The 21762-nt window shown below is 43.8% G+C and overlaps 1 protein-coding gene and 4 non-coding genes across 5 annotated transcripts; 2 read left to right on the top strand and 3 right to left on the bottom strand.

Moving 5' to 3' along the window:
* Nucleotides 1–202: 202 nt before the first annotated feature.
* Nucleotides 203–274, top strand: TRNAE-UUC. Its single transcript has one exon. It is a non-coding gene; the product is annotated as a tRNA-Glu (tRNA).
* Nucleotides 275–7946: 7672 nt separating this feature from the next.
* Nucleotides 7947–14231, top strand: LOC120936126 (protein ALP1-like). Its single transcript, XM_040348253.1, has 2 exons — nucleotides 7947–8486; nucleotides 12644–14231. The coding sequence occupies exons 1-2, from the start codon at nucleotides 8040–8042 to the stop codon at nucleotides 13481–13483; spliced, it is 1287 nt and encodes a 428-aa protein (XP_040204187.1). The 5' UTR covers nucleotides 7947–8039; the 3' UTR covers nucleotides 13484–14231.
* A 4074-nt stretch (nucleotides 14232–18305) lies between these two features.
* TRNAG-UCC lies at nucleotides 18306–18377 on the bottom strand. The gene has a single exon. It is a non-coding gene; the product is annotated as a tRNA-Gly (tRNA).
* Nucleotides 18378–20391: 2014 nt separating this feature from the next.
* On the bottom strand, nucleotides 20392–20480 carry TRNAY-GUA. Its single transcript is given in 2 exon segments — nucleotides 20392–20427; nucleotides 20444–20480. It is a non-coding gene; the product is annotated as a tRNA-Tyr (tRNA).
* A 678-nt stretch (nucleotides 20481–21158) lies between these two features.
* Nucleotides 21159–21230, bottom strand: TRNAD-GUC. The gene has a single exon. It is a non-coding gene; the product is annotated as a tRNA-Asp (tRNA).
* Nucleotides 21231–21762: the final 532 nt, after the last annotated feature.

Genomic DNA, 21762 nt, shown 5'->3' with positions numbered 1-21762 from the left:
GAGGAGTCAGACGAATAAAGCTTGCAGTACCATTTCCTGCTTAGTGTCTGTATGTTGACTGTTTGCCAGAGCGAGATCAAAATCTTCCTTTCAATTGCAAATGAAAAAGGTAGGATTTCAATACATAAATTGTTACTATAGCATGATACAGGCACTTTTAGTACTCTCTTATAGAGATTTGAGTGATCAAATCACATGTGACTCCCATATGGTCTAGCGGTTAGGATTCCTGGTTTTCACCCAGGCGGCCCGGGTTCGACTCCCGGTATGGGAAGATCGTAATTTTTTTTTTTTACAGGACCTGCAATGTCTACTGAAGAGCAGTGTGTATGAAATATGCATTATTATTTTTCAATACTTGTCCTAGTTCCCTTCATAGGTTTTGTTTACAGATGTATATTAATGTTGTATCTTTAATAATTATAATAAAAATACTTCAATCGGATTAAGGCCTGGTTCACACCTATGCATTTTTTTGGGCATTTTTACATGTTTCAGAAAAACAATTAGTTCCGCATTGACTTCAATGGCATGCAATACTGCATGTGGCCAGAGGTTGGGGGTGCCGGAGAGCCTCGGAAGTGCTCCGGGACGCTTCGGCTGACCTCGGAAAGGCTCAGAAACACCCAGGAACAGAGTATTTCCGAGTGATTCCTAGTATTTCCGAACGGCTCCGAACCATTCCGAGTGTCACTGGCACCCCCGCACCTCTGGCCAAATGCGGTACTGAACCAGTGATGCAATAATCCAACTCAGCAGGTGATGATAAGTAAAACATTATCAATAAAAATACTTTTAAGATAGACACCTATATTGTCCATATAAAAAATAAGGACATATAGTCCATACAATCCTGGAAGGTATACACTGAATGGAATGTGGTCACATGTATCTTGACAAACAGAAAGCGATGTGCTGTCATAAATGGTCACTCAGGATTGTCTCCAACACTTGAACAAAATGAAGGGAATAAATACTCTTACCAGCGGTTATGGACCTGACTAACCTTACAGTTGTGGGTCAACTGAGCTTGTATCCACCGGTAATGGAACTCGACGTGTGAGTCTTCCAATAATCTCCTCCTTCTATTGGTGTTAACAGCCAAGTGAATGGTAGCTCCAAAAACAAAGAGCAATCTTGAGTGCCGAATGGTCCAATGATCAGACTTCACCGCGCAGTGTAAAAAAAAAAAAAGGAGAGAAAGCCTCCACATACTGTAAATTCTAATATGATATGGGTATTTATTGAAGAATATAAAAATATTCAAATAAATGAATATAAATGATAAAAAAGATTGCAATCAAGGATAATAAAAAGATTGCAATATTTTCTATCATTTATATTAAATCAACTTGTGAGCTACGAGCTACGAGTAAGCATCACATGATGTGAAACATGTCAGCCACCTTTTTCCTGTTGTTCACTTCATTTTGACTGCATCGCTTTGGTTGTTTTTTGGATTTTATTTGTACAATAAAGACATAGAGCTAGATTCAGGTAGCTCGGTGCATCTTTTGGCCTGCGTAGCGCATCTCATATGCGCTACGCCAAAGTAAAACAGGGAGCCCAGAACAGTATTCTCAAAGATCTCGCGCCGTACGTTGCGCCAGCGTAGTGTAAATGGGCCGGTGTAAGCCTGCCTAATTCAAAGTAGGCAGTGGGCGTGCCTCATTTATATTAGCCGTGACCCCATATAAATGAAGGGCCGATCGACCGGCGCATGCTCAGAATCACGTCGCATATACTCCCTAAGATACGACGGCTCAATGCGAACGACCTGAACGTAACCTACGCACAGCCCCATTCAAGTACGACTTACGTAAACAACGTAAAATATGACGGCTGTTCCGACGTCCATACCTTAACATTGGCTGCGCCTCATATAGCAGAGGTAACTTTATGCCGGACGTAAGCCTTGCGTAAACGGCATAGCGGGCACGAGTACGTTTGTGAATCGGCGTATCTAGCTCATTTACATATTATATGCGTAAATCTACGGAAGCACCCCTAGCGGCCAGTGTAAATATGCACCCTAGATACGACGGCGTACGGCAACTTACGTTGGTCGGCTGAAGCCAGATTTCAGACGTATCTAGGTTCCAGAATACCCTGCATAGATACGACGGCGCAACTTTTAACTTACGCGGCGTATCAATAGATACGCCAGCGTAAAAGCTTTATGAATCTAGCCCATAGTTTTAAGGAGTGCGGCAGTCCAGGATCTAATATCCAATGCACCTGTGCATAGCCAGCACCCTTTTGGTTTAGTGGGATGGAAGCAAAGCCAAGGGATCAGCAGTTTTTAGAGCGGTATCATCTCTTACTTAAATTAGTCACCCGTGTTGTTAATGATACCAACAAAAGATTGGCAGAGTTAGACGCGGGTACTTTACTGATATCCTCAATGTGTTTCTTCTGCAAAAAACATAGTTATCTGTCCTTTTGCACTTTTTAGAATGCAAACTAAACTGTGGATTCTCAAGCGCATGCACAGGAATTATGTCTTCCCCCGCCAGCCAATCAAGACGATCAAAAAGCCTGAACCCAGAGGAAGCCAGGGTAAAAATATTGGTGCCCCGTGGAAAGGTGAAACATGGATGTTGCATTGCTGGAGCGAAGGTTTTTGCAGACTTTGGTTCCATTTTATGGTGGCCATACCATTTACAATCAATTTAAATACAAAAGATTGCAAACAAGCGATCTATTACCAGTTAGAATATTGAAAGATGCAAAGCTACAATATTGTTCCACATCGGCGCCGTTCGGAAATGCTCGGAAAGACACAAAAATACTTTGTTCCTGAGCCTTTCCAAGGTTTGCTAATTATTTTAGTTTCCATTGACTTCAATGGGGAAACGCGCTTTGATATGCAAGTACTTCGGATTACGAGCATAATCCGTTCCAGGAGAATGCTCGTAATCCAAGGTTCCACTGTACCTTCATTAAATGTAATCATATTGCTACACGTAGGTGCCTATTTTTTGCTTGTCTTGCAAAACACTCTCAAACCAAGGTTTTTCTGTATGTGCCTGCTGTACCATGTACTTGTATGAGAAGGTATCCTGTTTTCTTTGTATTGCTTCCTTTGTGTAAAATCCCTGGTGTTTCTGCTAGCCCCCTTGCTTTCCTATTAAAAACTGACCATGCTAAGCAGGGGAGCACACTGTGATCAGTTCTCTAGCTGTGCTGGGAACTCTGTACTCTCCTTAAGGCTGGGTTCACATTTGTACAAATAGGATGCGCATTGGTTTTTCAGCATCCAATTTGCATGACATGCAAGTGTGACCGGCTCTCAATGGAGCCAATTCTCATGGGTCCGGGGCAGCCACAGTCCACATTTCAAAAGGGTCCTACGTTTGGTCCGGTTCAGGTGCAAATTCAGGCAAAAATTCAGATCTGATTCGCACCTGAACAGGAACACACCAGATCCCATGCTAGGAACCGCAGCCGCACATACTATATGTGAAGGCGGCCTCAATGATCATACTTGTTCTGATACGCCCCTGCAACGCCTGTCACTGGGAAGCTCAGTGTGCTGCTGTTTCTCCCCCCCCCCCCCCCCAGCTCTTAGGGGACTTTCATACTGGGGCGGTGACGGCATAAGCGGTAAAGCGGCTCACCCGGATTTGACAATGCAGGGACCACAGAGACTTGTCCCACTTTGACAGGATCTCCTTCTGCAAGAATTGAGTGTGGAATTGAGCATACGTTACTGCTTTGAAGGAGGCTATCATGAGACCCAGGACTTGCATGCAAAAGCGCAGCGACGACCACCTGCAGAATTCCAACAGCTTCACCGCCATCTGAAGAGTTTGCAATTTTTCCAAAGGGAGAAAAACTCTCGCCTCTGAGGTGTCCAGAATCAAGCCCAGGTATTCTAGGCGCCAAGTCGGCACCAACACCGACTTCTGGAGGTTCAGTACCCAACCAAATTCTTGAAGGGTCTCACTGGCAATCGCCACATCCCCCTCTAATTCTGAGTCTGAAGCAGCTCTCAGAAGGAGGTCGTCCAGCCCACGATTGCGATTTCTCACTGTCTCAGCAAGGCCAGAATTGGGGGGAGCACCTTGTGAAAACCGTTGGCGCCGATGCCAGGCCAAATGGGAGAGCCACAAATTGGTAGTGGTCGTCCCCGACTGCAAAACACAGGAATCTTTGATGCCCGACATATATGGGGACATGCAAGTATGCGTCCTTGATGTCCAAGGATGCAAGAAGATCCCCCGGATGGAGTGCAGCGACCACAGAGCAAACCGATTCCATCCTGAACCTTCGTACCTTTATAAAGGAGTTGAGGGTCTTGAGGTCCAGGATTGGATGAACCCCGTCCTTCTTTGGGAGTACAGATTTGAGTAGAATCCCTGAAACCTTTCTGGCAGTGGCACCGGTACTATTACCCCACGTCTCAGCAGATCCTGTACCGCCCCCAATAGGGCGTTCCCTCGAGCTGGAAGAAGATGAAGGTTTGAGGGGAAAAAAATGTTTGGTGGACAAGAAAGAAACTCTATCTTGTACCCTGATGAAACCACTTTGCATTCCCAGTGGTCGGAAAGCAGATAGCCCCACCGAGCTGCAAACTCGTGAAGGCGACCCCCCCCATCCGAGAGTCGGGCGGGGGCAAACCTTCATGCAGTAGCAGATTTGTTCCCAGGTTTGTTAGGCTTGCGAACCCAGGGACGCTTCTGTCCTTCAGTTGGCCTCTTGTCGGCCTGGGAACGCTTACCTACGGGCCCAGAGTGGCGAAAAAAACGCTTCCGATTGGAAAAGGAGGGCCCTGGCATACGGTGTAGCTCCTTTTTGGATTGTGGGAGCCGCATGCTCTTACCCCCAGTGGCATTCTTAATAATGTCGTCCAGCGAGGCTCCAAATAGCCTCTCACCCTTGAAGGGCAAATCCGCCAGAGCTTTCTTGGAAGTCTGGTCTGCGGACCAACACTTAAGCCAAATCAGGCGACGTAGTACCACAGTAGATACTGATGCTCTGGAAAGCAAGGGAACTGTATCCAGGGCTGCATCGCAGACATACTTAAGGCCATGCACTAACTGGTCGGCCAGTTCCACACAGACCGGGGAAGCCTGTTGCTTCTCCAACTCACAGTGCAGCAATTTTGCCCATTCTGTAAGAGTCTGTGACACCAGGGCCGCGGTCAATACTGGTCGCAAAGCTGACCCCAGCTTCGGACCTCCTATCTGTAGGGTCCTTAAAAGCAGGGGTCCCCACTACCGGAATTGTGGTGAACTTGTTCAACCTGAATACCAGGGGGTCCACCACCGAAGGAGATGCCTATTTGTTCAGAAGGCTCTCTTCAAAAGGGTAACGGGCCGCCATGCGTTTTTGGATCGGAAAGGCCCACTGCGATCTTTCACATTCCTTGTCTATAAACTTATCAAAATAAGTTACATAAGGAAACACCTTAGTAGTGTGGGTCGGTTTGTGTGACCCAAAAGGGACAGACACTTCAGTAGAAGCCCCAGCCGCATCCTCCAGGTTGAGGGTTTCCCACACTGCGGTGATAAGTGCTCCAACAAGCGCCTTTTCCTTCGCTGACCCGGACACAGAGTCCTCCTCACTGTCCGTATGGTCCTGGTCCGCATATTCTGACACTTTAGAAAACGGGTCCTGTGTCACAGCCAGGCCCGAGTGTGAGTCAGAACTTTCCCCAGAGGATGGGTGGGGGGAGGGGGCGTTTTTTACCACTCTTCCGCTCACACACTGCTTCCACCCTGGCAACAAAGGACTCCAGGACTGCCGACAGAGCGTCCACAGGTGCAGGGGCACCACTTGCTATCATTGAAATGTCTGGGGAAGAAATGCCAGCTTCTGACGCCATGCTGACCCACACACCTGACAGCTACTAGGGAACTAAGTCAAGGTATCAAAAAATGCCCACCCTCCTAGCTGCACAGACCGAGGGGTATTCCCAGAGGACTCGCCACCCTGAACCAGGCACTGCTCAGCACTGCTGTCCACTCCAACACCTGCACAGTCTGTGCCTGATGTATCTCTGAGGTGATCTGCTGTTTGTGCCATTCAGATATGATAAGGCAGCGCTAGAGGCCAAACCAATGTGAAAAACCCCAAAAAGATGGCCGCTGGTTACCTCAGGAAAAAAGAGCGCAAGCTACAGTAAAATGGCCGACCGCTGTAAAACAGTGCGGCTACAAGAAAATGGCCGCAGCTGTATTAGCAATAGGAAACAGCACGGCCACAAGAAAATGGCGCTGGCTCTTTCCAAAATGGCGCAGATCGTTTTTGAGGTAAAAAGTAAGGGCCAAAAAACACTGGGTACACAAACAGGGACCCCCTAAAAGACAGACCACCTACAATAAGAGCGGACCCGGGCCCCTGCACAGCCCCCAGCCAGAACCCAGAGCCCCCCTCAGGAACCCCCCGGTGAGGTATACAGCAGGCCCAGCTTAAAGCATGGGGAGAAGGAATGGACAGGGAGAGAGGAAAGGGAGTACTAGAGACCCCCTAATCGACCACCCCAGGAATGCCCAGCTGTTCCATCCTGCCAAGAGAGGAGGAACTGTACTTACCCGTCCCTGCGAGGACTGTTGGGTGCATTCCTGACAGATCCATCACCGAGCAGTACGCAGTGGCTGCCGGCCACGGACCACTGTGACTGGACAGCAGTAGCCTGGTCTTTAAGGATGAGCTCCAGCGTGTTTGCATGGTACACGTGCAGAGTCCGCCAGGAAGTCTGCGCGGCGCTGCGCTAATCACAGCCAGGGAGACATTTCCCAATCTCTGCAGCCGAGCATTGGGACAATGTCTACCTGGCTGTGATTAGCGCAGCGCCGTGCAGACTTCCTGGTGGACTCTGCACGTGTACTATGCGAACACGCTGGAGCTCATCCTTACCGGTCATATGTGGGCCCCCGGAGCATATAGCTCACCGGCCACCCCTGGAGCAAACGGGGTATGTCGTGGCCGACCCAGCATGTAGCTAAGGCCTGCTCACGCTCGATGGCAGGACTGGGAGACTACAAGGATCTATATTATCCAGCCTGTCACCCAGCCGGAAGTTGATAGTAGATCTCAGGATCAAATAGTAAAAGAGAAAACAGAAAATAAAAGTAAAAAGTTCTCCAGGACCATGGGCCCAAAGGGAGTCATGTCCTTCTCCTACACTAGGCAGAAAAAAAACTGAGCTGCTGAGTGCAGGGTGAGGGGTTATAAGCAGAGGGACTGCCCCCTGGGCGGGGCTGTTCAGCTTTGGTATAATTACATGTTTTTAAATATCTAACATGTCTGTCTAGTCCTCTCCTAATAGACAGAACATAACCCAAATGTCAAGATTTAAAGAAGCTGTGTCCGTCCATTGACAAAAGAGAAATATTGTTTTTTTCCAAAATTGACGCTCTTTTTTTGTTTATAGCGCAAAAAATAAAAACCGCAGAGGTGATCAAATACCACCAAAAGAAAGATCTATTTGTGTGAAAGAAAGGATATAAATTTTGTCTGGGTACAACGTTGCACGACCACGCAATTGTCAGTTAAAGCGACGCAGTGCCAAATTGTAAAAAGTGCTCTGGTCAGGAAGGGGGTAAAACCTTCCCGGGGCTGAAGCGGTTAAATATATATGTAAAATGTTCTTCCCCTCAAAAATTGGCAAATCTTTTCCGGTGTGTCTTGAATTTTTTTTTAGATCTTTTTTGGTACCCCGCAAGACAAAAAAGTTTGAGAAACACTGTTCTAGGGTCTCTGCTAATATATATATATATATATATATATATATATATATATATATATATATATATATATATAAAATGTTTGTGGGGTCTAAGTAATTTTCAAGCAAAAAATACCGATTTAAACTTGCAAACTTTACCTAGTCTGCAATGAATGGATCTCAGCTGAGGCAGTTATCATACAAAGGGTTACCAGAGAGGAATCCAGTCAGACAACCCTCTTCCTGTTCTCCTCACAAAGCTCTGTGAGGGACAGGAAGTGATGTCATCTATCAGCCCATCCCCCTCTGTTGTGCTCTAGTGCAGCCTGGTACTTCCATTCAGTGTTTACAGGGAGAAGCCAGCATGAGTTTTGTGGCCAGAAGAAAAGCTCGGGCTGCCTTGGCTATAGCCATGGTGAACTGTTACAGAAAGCTGAAGAAGCACAAAAGGCACAGGGCCTTCTGGACCAAAGACTACCTAGCTACCCGGGACTCCATGCCACAGACGTCCATCCTGCCGGAGATCCGGGAGAACGATCCCGACGACTTTAGGAACCTGCTGAAGATGTCAGACGAGAACTTCAATTACCTGCTGCGCAAAGTCACTCCGCTCATCCAGAAACAGGATACCTGCATGAGGAAGTCTATCTCGGCCGAGCAGAGGCTGGTGGCAACTCTGCGTTTCCTGGCCACCGGCAGGTCGCTGGAGGACCTCAAATTCTCCACGGCTATTTCCCCACAGGCGCTGGGCGTCCTAATTCCAGAAACGTGCCATGCCATCATCCAGGTGCTAAAGGGAAAATACTTCAGGGTAAGCAGTCTTTGCATCTGTTTTAGGGCTCATTCACACAGGTTGGGGGTTAAATGCATGTGGTTGGGCCACGGGTTTACCAACCACCTCAACTAGGGAATGCATCTGTTTGCATTGCTGCTGCAACAAAAATGAAAGGCTGAGTTCACCTTTAATGAATACAAAATTAAATGCACATCTTTGTGCAATTTTTTTTTTACACTGCAGCCTTTAACCACTTAAGCCCCAGACCATTTTGCTGGTCAAAGAGTGGGCCACTTTTTGCATTTCAGCATTGCGTCACTTTAACTGACAATTGCGTGGTCATGCGACGTGGCTCCCAAACAAAATTGATGTATTTTTTTTCTCCACAAATAGAGCTTTCTTTTGGTGGTATTTGATCACCTCTGCGGTTTTTATTTTTTGCGCTATAAACAAAAAAAGAGCGTAATTGTTTTTTACTTTTTGCTATAATAAATATCCCCAAAAATATATAAAATAACTTTTTTTTTTTTTTTTCTCAGTTTAGAGTGATACGTATTCTTCTACATATTTTTGATAAAAGGTATATATTTTGCGCAAAAGGTATATATTTTTTATTAGTAATTGCAGCGATCGTGACTGCGACATTATGTGCACTAATTACTGTGAAAATGACACTGGCAGTAAGGGGGTACTTCCCGGTTCCCTACTGCGTGAGTCACACTGAATGCCGTCACTGGTCCCTGCTGTCTTCTGGGACCTGTGTGTTTCCCAGAAGACAGCGAGGGGGGAGTGACGTAGACCCCCCCCCCCATTCTGCGGGGATCTATGCCCGGAAGTGGGTGCAAATACCTGTATCATACAGGTATCTGCACCCCTCTCCCCCCTAAAAGGTGGCAAATGTGAGACCGGAGGGTTCCAAAAAGCGGAGGTTCCATTTTTGTGTTAATCTCTGCTTTAATGACATTAAATGGCATTTTTTGCACTAACGGCACTGCGTTGCTTTAATTGACAATTGCGCGGTCGAGCGACGCTGTACCCAAACAAAATGTATGTCCATTTTTCCCACAAATAGACCTTTCTTTTGGTGGCATTTCATCACCTCTGCGTTTTGAATTTTTTGTGCGATAATTAAAAAAAAGACTGACATTTTTGGAAAAAAAAGCAATATTTTTTACTTTTTGCTATAATAAATATGCCCCAATAAGCGTTTGGTTTGCGCAAAAGTTATAGCGTCTACAAAAAAGGGGAGGGTTTTATGCCATTTTTATTATAAATTATTAATTTTTTTACTAGTAATGGCAGCGATCAGCGATTTTTTATTTTTTTATTTTTTTTTATTTTTTGTGTGACTGCGATATTGCGGCAAGCACTTCGGACACTTTTGACGCTATTTTATGACCATTGTCATCTATACAGCAATCGGTGCTTAAAAATGCACTGGTTACTGTGTAAATGACACTGGCAGGAAAGGGGTTAACCAGTAGGAGGCAAGGAAGGGGTTAAGTGTGTCCTAGGGAGTTATTCTTACTGTGTGGGGGCTGGGCTACCTGTGACATGACAGTGATAGGGAGCAGACGATCAGTGTCCTGTCACTAGGCAGAACAGGGAAATGTCTTGTTTATAACGGCATCCCCCGTTCTGCCATTCCGTGACACGATCGGTCGCGGAGCTCTCGGCAGGCGCACGTACGTACACCCGCACGGCGTGAATTTCATAAATGCTTTCTGGCTGAATGAACACAAATTTCCACAAAAACACTCCAAAATCTTCTGGAAATCCTTTCCAGAGGAGACGAAGGGGCAGGCAACTCCATATTTAGACAATAGTTTTTGGAAATGGAAAGTCCAGCTAGGTGTGATGGTCACAAACTTTTGCCCATTAAGGGGTCTCTTGATACGCCGCGTAATTTCAAATTGTGCGCGTCGTATGTTTGTTTTGTAGCTACAAAACAAGATACAACGGCATCTCGGATGGATCCGACAGGTGTACGTCCTAGTACGCCGTCGGATCTAAGAAGCAATTTTTCGGTGGCCGCTAGGTGGCGTTTCCGTCGAATTCCGCGTCGAGTATGCAAATTAGCTAGTTACGGCGATCCACGAACGTACGTCCAGCCGGCGCATTTTTTTATGACGTTTGCGTGCGACTTTTTCCATCGTATAGTTAAAGCTACTGTTATGAGGCGTACTCAATGTTAAGTATGGCCGTCGTTCCCGCGTAGAATTTTGAAATTTTTACGTCGTTTGCGTAAGTTGTTCGAATAGGGATTTGCGTAGAATGACGTCACCGTCATGAGCATTGGCTTGTTCCGGGTTAATTTCGAGCATGCGCACTGGGATACCCCCACAGACGGCGCATGCGTAGTTAAAAAAAACATTGTTTACGTCGGGTCACGACGTATTTACATAAATCACGCCCCCATCACAGAGATTTGAATGGCGCGCCATTATGCCGCCAAAGATACACTACGCCGCCGGATTCTTTGTGGATTTGAAAAAAAAAATGTAAGTTATGGCGGCGAAGTGTATCTTAGATACGCTACGCCCGGCGCATAAATGCGCTGCTGTACGTGGATCTGCCCCATAGTATGTACTTGAGAGTCTGCAAACATATACTAACTTTGGAGGAAGGAGAAATTTAATCCATGTTACTTTGAGCAGACCTCCAAAAAGATAAATGAGATCCTGACACTGGATATTTATACTGGAGATGATTCTGTGATGCCTGACTGTGTGTGTGTGTGTATGTATATACAGTCTAATGTACAAATTTTAGCTGTATCTATTACCACCTTATAGCCAAAAGAGAGCTACAGTGCGGCTCTGTTGTTCCAAAAGGGCAGCCATCTACGTCCTCCGATAACCCCTGGGGTGTGCATCTGGCATTCTCTGTAATAGCGGTGGCCAATCACAGCGGCCCTTTACCACGTGATCAGCTCTATCCAATCACAGCTGATCACAGTGTAAACAGAATCGCCGGTTATCAGCAGTGCTTTCCTCGTGCACGTTTTTGTTTGTGTAGCAAAAATAAAAAAGAATTTAGTGGTGATTAAAATACCCCAAAAAAGAAAGCGATATCTGTCTCAAAAACTATAAAAATGTCATGTGGGTACAGTTTTGCATGACCATGCAATTGTCATTCAAAGTGCGACAGCAATGAAAGCTGGCCTGGTCAGGATGGGGATATATAAGTGCCCAGTAAACAAGCGGTTAAAGGAAAAAAAATAAATGGAAATTGTTTGGAAAGATTTATTTTGGAACTTGATATTTCCAGAGCCTTATTTTGTAAAGTTCTCAGTTGGTTTGAGGAATGAAGTGTTGATGGGGGAATCCCTCCCACTGCATCATTGTATTCTGGTAGTGGGTTTCCCAGCCATCGGAAAACACAATGATCACTGCTGGCAGCAACAGTCGGCAGCAGAGATTGAACAAATAAAAAGCCGGTTGTACTGAAGTCGATTAATCAATTTCAGCACAACCAGCCTGCCCATATATGGATTGAAATATAGTCGATTTCTGCATAACCTGCCAAATTTCCATCCACCTGTTGCTGGCTTAAAGCGGAAGTAAACCCTATTGTCCAAAAAAAAAAAAAGACAACCTGCAAGACAAAAGCATAATGAGCTAGTATGCATAGCATACTAGCTCATTATGAATTGCTTACCTGAGATTGAAGCCCCCACAGCGGCCCTCATTCACCTCCTCTGACATGATGCCCGGAGGGACTTCTGGGTATAGCTGGTCCGGCGCTGTAACTGGCTGGAGCAGCGATGACGCCACTCCCGTACATCGATGCCGCTATTTTTTGCAAATATCTCCTAAACCTTTTAGGTTAGGGAGATATTTATTGCACCTACAGGTAAGCCTTAATCTAGGCTTTTTTGTAGGTTAAAGTGGTTGTAATGGGTTTATAACCACTTTAATATTGTTTTTCACCTGGCTGCAACAGTATATTGTGTTAATTTTCTGGTTGATGTGGGCCATTTTTCGGGCGTGTTTGTGGTCAAATTCCATGTTTGTCATGGTATTTATTTTAGGGCAAATGGCTATCATCCATTGATTACAGTAGTTGCTCTGTGTGTGTTGGGGTTCTGCCAAGTGGGGCCTATTAGGAATGATTGACAACTGATGCTGTACATGGTGGTAAATGAGTTTGCTGAAATAAATCTTACACTTAAATGTTTTCCTGTTTTCTAGTTTCCTACCACTTCTGAAGACTGGCAAATAATTTCTAGCCAGTTTGAAGAAATGTGGAACTTTCCAAATTGCGGTGGAGCGATAGATGGTAGGCACGTGCGCATCAACCCGCCTCATCACAGTGGATCACTCTACTACAATTACAAAGGGTTTTTCAGCATCATAATCATAGCCATCATCAATGCCAACTGTGAGTTCATAATGGTCGATGTCGGCAAAAACGGGAAGTTCTCAGATGGTTCAGTCATCGAGCAAACGCATTTTTATGAAAAGCTGAAGGATAACCAGTTGAAATTGCCGGAAAATCATGAAACAAAAGAGGGCCTTAATTTTTCTTTTGTGACAGATGAGGCCTTTACCTTACATGACAACATTCTAAGGCCTTATTCACAGGAAGCTTTAACCAAAGAACGAAAGGTCTTCAATTACCGCTTGGCCAGAGCAAGACGTGTGGCAGAAAACGCATTTGGTCTGCTTGCAAACCGCTTCAGGATCTTCCGCACAACCATCAACTTATCGCCGCATAAAATTGAATTGGTTGTAATGGCTTGTTGCCTTCTCCACAATTTTCTACGACGGAGCAACACTGATGAATATTCCCCTTTCGACTTGCTGGACCGAGAAATCATAGAAGACTCAACATTCATTCCTGGTGACTGGCGGACTGAAAGTGCGGGACTTGTGTCATTGCAGTATATGCAGACACAGAAACCTGAGGCCAATGCCAAACTCAACAGACTAAAGTATTTGGAGTATTTCAATGGACCCGGAGCTGTGGAATGGCAGGATGCCATGGCAATAAATGATTATAATATTGAGTTTGAAACCTTTGACGTGTGAGACTGTCCAATTCAGTGTTTTTGCAGGGAGTGACAGGTCTTTGAAAAGGGGGCCTTGTAAGCAAAGGTCCACTTATTTACTAAATGCTAAAATTTTGCAGAAAAGTACAAAAAGACTGTAGGTAAGTTATTTAATATACTTGCCTTATGCCTAGCTTACATACTGCAGGGGGTGACATCAACATCTTTCTTGCAAGATCCTGGGGAATTTTAAGTTGCTCAAATTTTGTGAAAAGATGCTCCAACACTTTGCTGGAGTGTCATCTGGCAAGATTTGGGATATTTTACATTTCCAAGGATCTCATTGGAAGTATGGTGATGTCACCCTTGCTCTAGTGCCATGGGTGGAAGCTGGAGGAAAGGCCTTTTTTTTTTTTTTTTTTTTTTTTTTTTTTTATATCCTACGATGGAACAGGGGTTAGTAGAAAATAAATGATAGCATTATGAGTTAGCCATCGCCGACTTCCCTCCGACTTCCTGGCTGTTATGCTGGCTACACTGGCATTACAATTTGCAGTCACTGACCTGGAACAAGTATACAGGCCTGGGAAGTTGGTATAAAATCCTGTTTAAATGCTTGATTAAGATCAGTGTTTTACATTTTTGAAGCCAGAGGTAGCATGATGGCCAAACAACAAGGATTGTTAGAATATGAAGTCATTGATGGCAGGCAGCCTCCACGTTCCTTTCATGGTGGATGGATGAATCAGATTTTCCAATCTCCAATATCTTCATTTTTTTTTTTTTTTGCTATAATTTTTATGGATTATCGATTGCCTATATGAGAATGTTATCTAAGACTTGAGTTTTATTTTAGATGTATTGACTTAGCATTACTATTAGAGATAAATTGCAAGGGATTGATTGTGACCCAATGCCTTACATCTGACAAAGTTAGCAAATGCCTGCTTTCAGTTTTAGGGTTTTAATGCATGCACATGTTTGTGTGTGTTTTTTTTTTTTTTTTTTTTTCCTCTTGTCTTTTACAATGTCTGTAATAAAAAAAAAAAAAGTATATATTCTTACAAGTTAATTTTGCAAAATATATTCAGGAGCACTTTTTTTATGAAAACAACCATGGCCTGAGTAAAAAAAAGTCTGTCTCCTTCCAGCATCCTGTAAAGAAGAACCCTTGTTCTTTGTGGGGAAGTAGTGGTCTATCTGCAGAGGCCAGACATGTCAAGTCAGAGCTAGGGCTGAAACAACTAATCGATTATGAAAGTTGCTGTCAACTATTTTCGTAATCGATTAATTTGGCCTGCATACAGAATGCATTATTTGTTTACACATCAGGAAATACAGTGCAGCACACATACAGCTCGATACACCATCCTTACATGTCAATAAGAACTTGCGAATGTGTGAGGAGCAATGCATCATGGGACATGTAGTCCTGGGCAGAAAGTGAGTGGTTCTGAACGCAGAAGTTTTTTTTCCTTTGCTATAGGGGCTATTCTATACTATACTTTGCAGCTTGCTATAGGGGCACTCTGAAGGCAGGAGGAGCCAGAAGTGTCAGTGGGGGGGGGGGTTGCCTAGACAAGGAGAATCAGGGCTGCTCTGTGCAAAACCATTGCACAGAGCAGATAAGTATAACATGTTTTAAAATAAATATATATAATATATTTTTTTTTTTAAAGACTGGGCAGGGAAGATCGGCATCTGAGGTGGAGGCTGATAGACTGGAGGTAATAGAAGGCATTACAATTAAGTAAATGTTTACCAGTATTGTGCATTATACTTAAAATGATTACATCCATAAAAATAAAAAAAGTTTCAGCTTTTAGTACTACTTTAATATAAAATATTTATATATCCCTTCCACCCTTCATATAGCTTCATGTCTGACTCTTGGTTGTAATGCCCATATATCCTACTTCTGTGTGAATTTCTTATGCTATAGGTAATATATATTATTACTTTCACTGTTTCACAGTATAAATTAACTGCTTATAGTAGCGATTATCTGCTCTTTTTGTATTCTAAAAGGCTATTTATTTATTTTTTAACCCCATGATGACAGGGGATAAAAAAAAAATCATGCTGCTGCTACTAAAAGTCTTGGGCCTGGTTCACACCTATGGTCAAGGTACCCAAAGCCAGATACAAGTCCAAAGGAGAAAGAAGGTTTGCATTCCAAGGTCCAAGACTATGGAACGCTTTACCAACCAGCATTCGGTTGGAGGAAAACCACCTGACCTTCAGAAGACTCTGCTCTTTTGATGTCAAGAGACAGGAACATTCAAGTGCCCAGAAGCGATTCAGTTTGCATGTGCCGCGCTATATACGCGCTATATACGTTTTTCATTCATTCATTCATTCATTCATGTGTTTGGTGTTTTTTTGCAGAAATGTACTACAGTTCATTTAACCACTTAAGCCCCGGACCATATTGCTGGTCAAAGACCAGGGCACTTTATGCGATTTGGCACTGCGTCACTTTAACTGACAATTTTGCGGTCGTGCGACGTGGCTCCCAAACAAAATTGGCATCCTTCCCCCCCCCCCCACAAATAGAGCTTTGTTTTGGTGGTATTTGATCACCTCTGCGGTTTTTAGTTTTTGCACTATAAACAAAAATAGAGGGACAATTTTGAAAAAAATGAATATTTTTTACTGTAATAAATATCCCCCAAAAATATATAAAAAAAAAAATCCTCAGTTTAGGCCGATACGTATTCTTCTACCTATTTTTGGTAAACAAAAATCACAATAAACAATTGGTTTGCATAAAATTCATAGCGTTTACAAAATAGGGGATAGTTTTATTGCATTTTTTTTTTTTTTTTTTTTTTTTTTACTACTAATGGCAGCGATCAGCGTTTTTTTTTTTTTTTTTTTTTTTTGTGACGGTGACATTATGGTGGACACATCGGACAATTTTGACACATTTTTGAGACCATTGTCATTTTCACTGCAAAAAATGCATTGTTTACTGTAAAAATGACAATTGCGGTTTGGGAGTTAACCACTAGGGGGCGCTGAAGGGGTTAAGTGTGACCTCATCTGTGTTTCTAACTGTAGGGGGGCGGGGCTGAACATGTGACGTCATTGTTTGTGTTTCCCTATATTAGGGAACACACGATCAATGACAGCGCCGCAGTGAAATACGGGGAAGCTGTGTTTACACACCGCTCTCCCCGTTCTTCTGCTCCGGGGATGATCGTGGGACTCCAGCAGCGATCGGGTCCCGTGCCCACGGAGCTTCGGACCGGGTCGCGGGCGCACGCTGCGACCCACGGCTAGGCACTTAAAGAGGACGTACAGGTACGTGCTTGTGCCCAGCTGTGCCATTCTGCTGACGTATATCTGCAGGAGGCAGTCCTTAAGTGGTTAATGTTTTGGCATACTATTTGATAACAGTTAATGATTTGTTTATTTTTTGTTTTTAGTTTTCACACTTTATTCGTTTGTGTGGGTTGCACAGAGTATGTAATGCACAGCACAACTTAGGTGTGGGACTTAGAATATAACATATCATATAAAGTGCAGGGGTCTGGAATATGTATCAAATCACATAATAGGATGAGATATACTAAAACTGGAGTGTGAAAAATCTGGTGCAGCTCTGCATAGAAACCAATCAACTTCCAGGTTTTACTGGGAAAGCTTAAAGTGGTTGTAAAGGCAGGAGTGTTTTTATCTTAATACATTCTATGTGTTAAGATAAAAATCCTTCTGTGTGCAGCAGCCCCCCTACTACTTTACCTGAGCCCCCTCTCTATCCAGTGATGTCCACGAATGCCTCAGTTGTCCAGGACTCACCCTCCTGAGGCCGAGACACAGCAGCTGCACAATTGGTTCCTGCTGCCAGGGCAGCCATCAGAAATGTTGGGGCCCCTTGCGCAGCTTTAGGTCTGCCCGCCCGGTCCTGACCACCAACATTTCCTAGGGCCTACCCCCCTGGCCGTACCACCGATCCCATACCAAGTCCCACTCCTCCTCCTTCCCATTTCCTCCTCCTCCAGTCCCATCTTCCCAAATCATGTCTTCCTCCTACAATCTCCTCCATCATCCCATGTCGTCTCCTCCTCCTCCATCCCATGTCAGTAGGGCAGTGAACTTTGTCAGTCATTTTTTATTACTGTTTTTTGGAGCCCCGGCAGCAGAAAGAAAGTGATAAATCGGCAGAAAGTAATTGTAGCAAAAGCTGATGCCTTGGAGACCCGAGTTGCTCGGGATCCTTACCTGAGTGTGGGCTGTACCCCCCTGATAGCGGCTCTGCCTGCTGCTGTCAACTCGGTCAGCCAATGAGGAGAGAGAGGGGGCAGGGCCTAGGCACAGCATAAGCCTCTTGTTCACATCAGAGTCCCACATGGAGACCATTTTACAGAGTGCCTCTTACATCAGTGTCTGAAACCAACATTTTTAGAGTCACAGACCCTACACACACACACACACGACCGTAAAGCCTCTGTCAGACGCGAGTGCCATCGACGGCTCTTCCTGTTTACATCGTGATCAGCCGTGATTGGACACGGCTGATCACGTGGTAAAGAGTCTCCGCCGGAGGCTCTTTACCGAGATCGGTGATGCAGGGTGTCAGACTGACACCATGAATCGCCGCGCTGCGCGCCCCCACGGGCACGCGCGGCATGAAATCCTGCAGGACGTCCTGTCAGGATTTCACAACCACTTCCCGGACGTAAATCGGCTATAGGCCGGGCGGGAAGTGGTTAAAAAATTTTATTCAATATGTTATAAGGCAGAAAGTAAAAAAATATATATATTTTTATATTCAGTATTTTTTTGTTCATATAACAAAAACCAAGTGGCGATGAAATACTAGCAAAAGAATGCTCTATTTGTGTAAAAAGATGTCTTGCGTTGGCCGGGAATCGAACCCGGGTCAACTGCTTGGAAGGCAGCTATGCTCACCACTATACCACCAACGCTATAGGTTAAGCTGTTCCTGCGCACACCCTCTTGTTACAGAGAGAGCAGGTTTAATTGAGTTATGTTATACTTGTTCTGCTTTATTTAACCATTTCAGCCCCAAAGGATTTGGCTGCCAAATGACCAGCCCACTTCTTGGGATTCGGCACTGCGTCGCTTTAACTAACAATTGCACGGTCGTGCGACATGGCTGCCAAACAAAATGTACATTCTTTTTTTCCCCACAAATAGAGCTTTCTTTTGGTGGTATTTGATCACCTCTGTGGTTTTTACTTGTGCTATCAACAAAAAAAGAGCGACACTTTTTGCTATAATAAATATCCCCCAAAAATGTATAAAAAAAGATGAATCTCTTCCTCAGTTTAGGCCGATATGTACTCTTCTACATATTTTTGGTAAAAATTGTAATAAGCGTATATTGATTGGTTTGCGCAAAAGTTATAGCGTCTACAAAATAGGAGATAGGTTTATGCCATTTTTTATTATTAATTTTTCTACTAGTAGCGGCAGCGATCTGCGATATTGCGATCTGCGGCATTGGACACTTTTGACACTATTTTGCTACCATTGTCATTTATACAGCGATCAGTGCTATTAAAAAATGAACTGATTACTGTATGAATGGCACTGGCAGGGAAGGGGTTAAAGAGGAAGCAAACCCTCTTTTTTTTTTTTCTTTTTTCAAAAACACCCTGCAAGACAAAAGCATAATGAGCATAGTATACTAGCTCATTATGAAGTACTTACCTGAGATCAAATCCCCCACAACGGTGCTCATTGTCCTCATCCGTCGGGGCCATCGCTCCACAAATGACATCCACATATCGCGGCTGTGATTGTCCGGAGCTGCAATGACGTCACTCCGACGCATGAGCGCAGGTGCCGCCACTAACTGCATGATCGCCGTTAAAAGCGACATGCTCAGTGCGCTGTAGACATCGGTGCCTTTCTTTTGCAAATATCCCCTAAACCGTGTAGGTTTAGGAGATATTTGTTTCACCTACAGGTAAGCCTTAATCTAGGCTTACCTGTAGTTTAAAGTGTTTATAACCACTTTAACCCCTTCTTTGCCCCCTAGTGGTTAAGTGTGTCCTAGGGAGTGATTCTAACTGTGTGGGGGCTGGGCTACCAGTGACGCAACACTGATCACTTTTCCTGATGACAGGGAGCAGAAGATTAGTGTTCTGTCACTAGGAAAAAGCCTTGTTTACAATGGCATCCCCCCATTCTATCACTCTGTGACACGAACGCAGGACACCGGCGGACATAGGGTCCCAGGGCCATGATCATGGAGCTCGCAGCGGCAGATTCAAAGCAACGTACTTGTACGATGCTTTGCCTGCCCGTGCCATTCTGCCGACATATAAGGCAGTCGGCACGTGGTTACTGAAGCATTGAAAATACTGTTGGTGCTATAAAAATGAGCCCTCACCATTGTGAGAAATATGCTGCTATACTGCAGGACTGTTTTGTGATGTTTTAACAACTCCTCCGGAGCAATTTTTTTTCTTTTCTCAAACACATTAAAATGTGAAAATAATTTAAAAGGCTACTTAAATCACATGCAGCTGTAACAATAAATAATTTTTAATTGTTAAAAAAATGAAAAAATATATATATAAAAACGCTAACCTTTTATTAATGACAAAAAAATGGGCAGCTATGCTCACCATTACATCACCAACACTACATGGAAGAAACAATTCTAAATACAACAATGATATTTAGAAGATTATTGATTCATACTACTAATTAGGTACTTGCAGGAATGAGCCAACAGTTTGCACCAAACGTTTTCCCATTCGGTTAATAATGTATTGTTACGGTCGTATATACATAGATATATTGGTTCAGCTTGGATCGATGCGACTATGTAGAAATACATTCTGGTGCCTGTGTTTTTGCGAGTCCTTTATTTCACATGATTACTTCAGAAAAAAGGAAATAAAACAAAATATAACAAATGCACATAAATATAAATCTTGCTGGTTTCTAGTTATGTTGATAAAAATGTCCTTCGAGCCGGAATTGAACCAGCGACCTAAGGATTCCTGAGTGATTTCCTCTACAGTCCTCCGCTCTACCAACTGAGCTATCGAAGGAGCTGTGCAGCCAGCAGGTGTCACTGCAATTTGTTCAAAATATTTCTATATTAAAGCGCACTATCTGCCACTTGCAGACCATCTGTTCATAGTACATTGCAAAATGCTGGTATGTCACTGCCTGTATTCCATCAGATTAGGCGACCCGTCAGATTTTGATGTTCTGTCACTCCCATCTTGGTGCACCCTGCACTCGACCGCAATAAGGACACAGTCAGAATGTGGCCGTGCCGTATCGCAAAAAATGGCCTGGTGATTGAGCAGCCAAATCTTCCAGGGCTGAAGTGAATAAATCTGTCCAAACAAGAGTCTATTAGACTTCCCAAGTATGACAAAGTTTGAAACACAAAATCATAAATTATAATATAATAAATATAAATAATTATAAAAGATAAAAATAAAATGAATTTCCCCACGAATCACTATCTTTCAATTCTGCAAGTGTTCTAATTTATTTAGTTTCCAGACAGAAAGAACAGTATATATAATATATACCACCCCAACCTGCCCTATACAACCCTAACTTGCCCTATAGCACCCCAACCAGCAACTATATTGCCTTATAATTTTAGCCACAGACCCTTGACGTTTTTTGCTTTATACGACTTGGAATTGCTAATCCTTTTTCCAAAAAATCCTGTGCAAAAAAAAAAAAAAAAAAAAAAAAAAAAGATTTGCCTCCCCGTCGGGGAATTGAACCCCGGTCTCCCGCGTGACAGGCGGGGATACTGACCACTATACTAACGAGGAACACATGAAAAGATTTATGTGCTCCTGCTCCATCTCTTTAAGAGAACAGTGTTATATTTCAAGATATTACAGTTAATTTTCAAAAAAATATCATCTCTTTTCTGAAAGCAGAGACCCTAGAGAATAAAGTGGTAGCAGTTTCAATTTTGCACAATATCTGCACAGCTATTTATCAAACACATATTTTTAGGAAATGTACACTAAAATGAATCTTAGCTCATACCAACAATATATTACACCATTTTTTTGTAATTTAGGAGATATTTACACTACCAATAGGTAAGCCATATTTTATTACCTATAAGTAAAAATTTTAAGGTGGAAGTTTACTTTCCTGACGGCTCCATGTCAGCACAGCTGGGTATAGGCTCAGACCCACCCCCACCCACTGCCCCCAAATAGGGCATCCCGGCGAGCTGGAAGGTTTGAGGGAAAGGATCTGTTTGGTGGACGAGAAATAAACTGTCTTGTACCCTGATTAAACCATTTTGCAGACCCACTGGTCAGAAATCAGGGAGGTCCACCGAGCCGC

The sequence above is a fragment of the Rana temporaria genome, chromosome 4 (assembly GCF_905171775.1).
Source record: "Rana temporaria chromosome 4, aRanTem1.1, whole genome shotgun sequence".
Lineage (NCBI taxonomy): Eukaryota > Metazoa > Chordata > Amphibia > Anura > Ranidae > Rana > Rana temporaria.
Note: the sequence above shows the minus strand (reverse complement) of the source record. Positions and strands in the feature narration are given on the sequence as shown.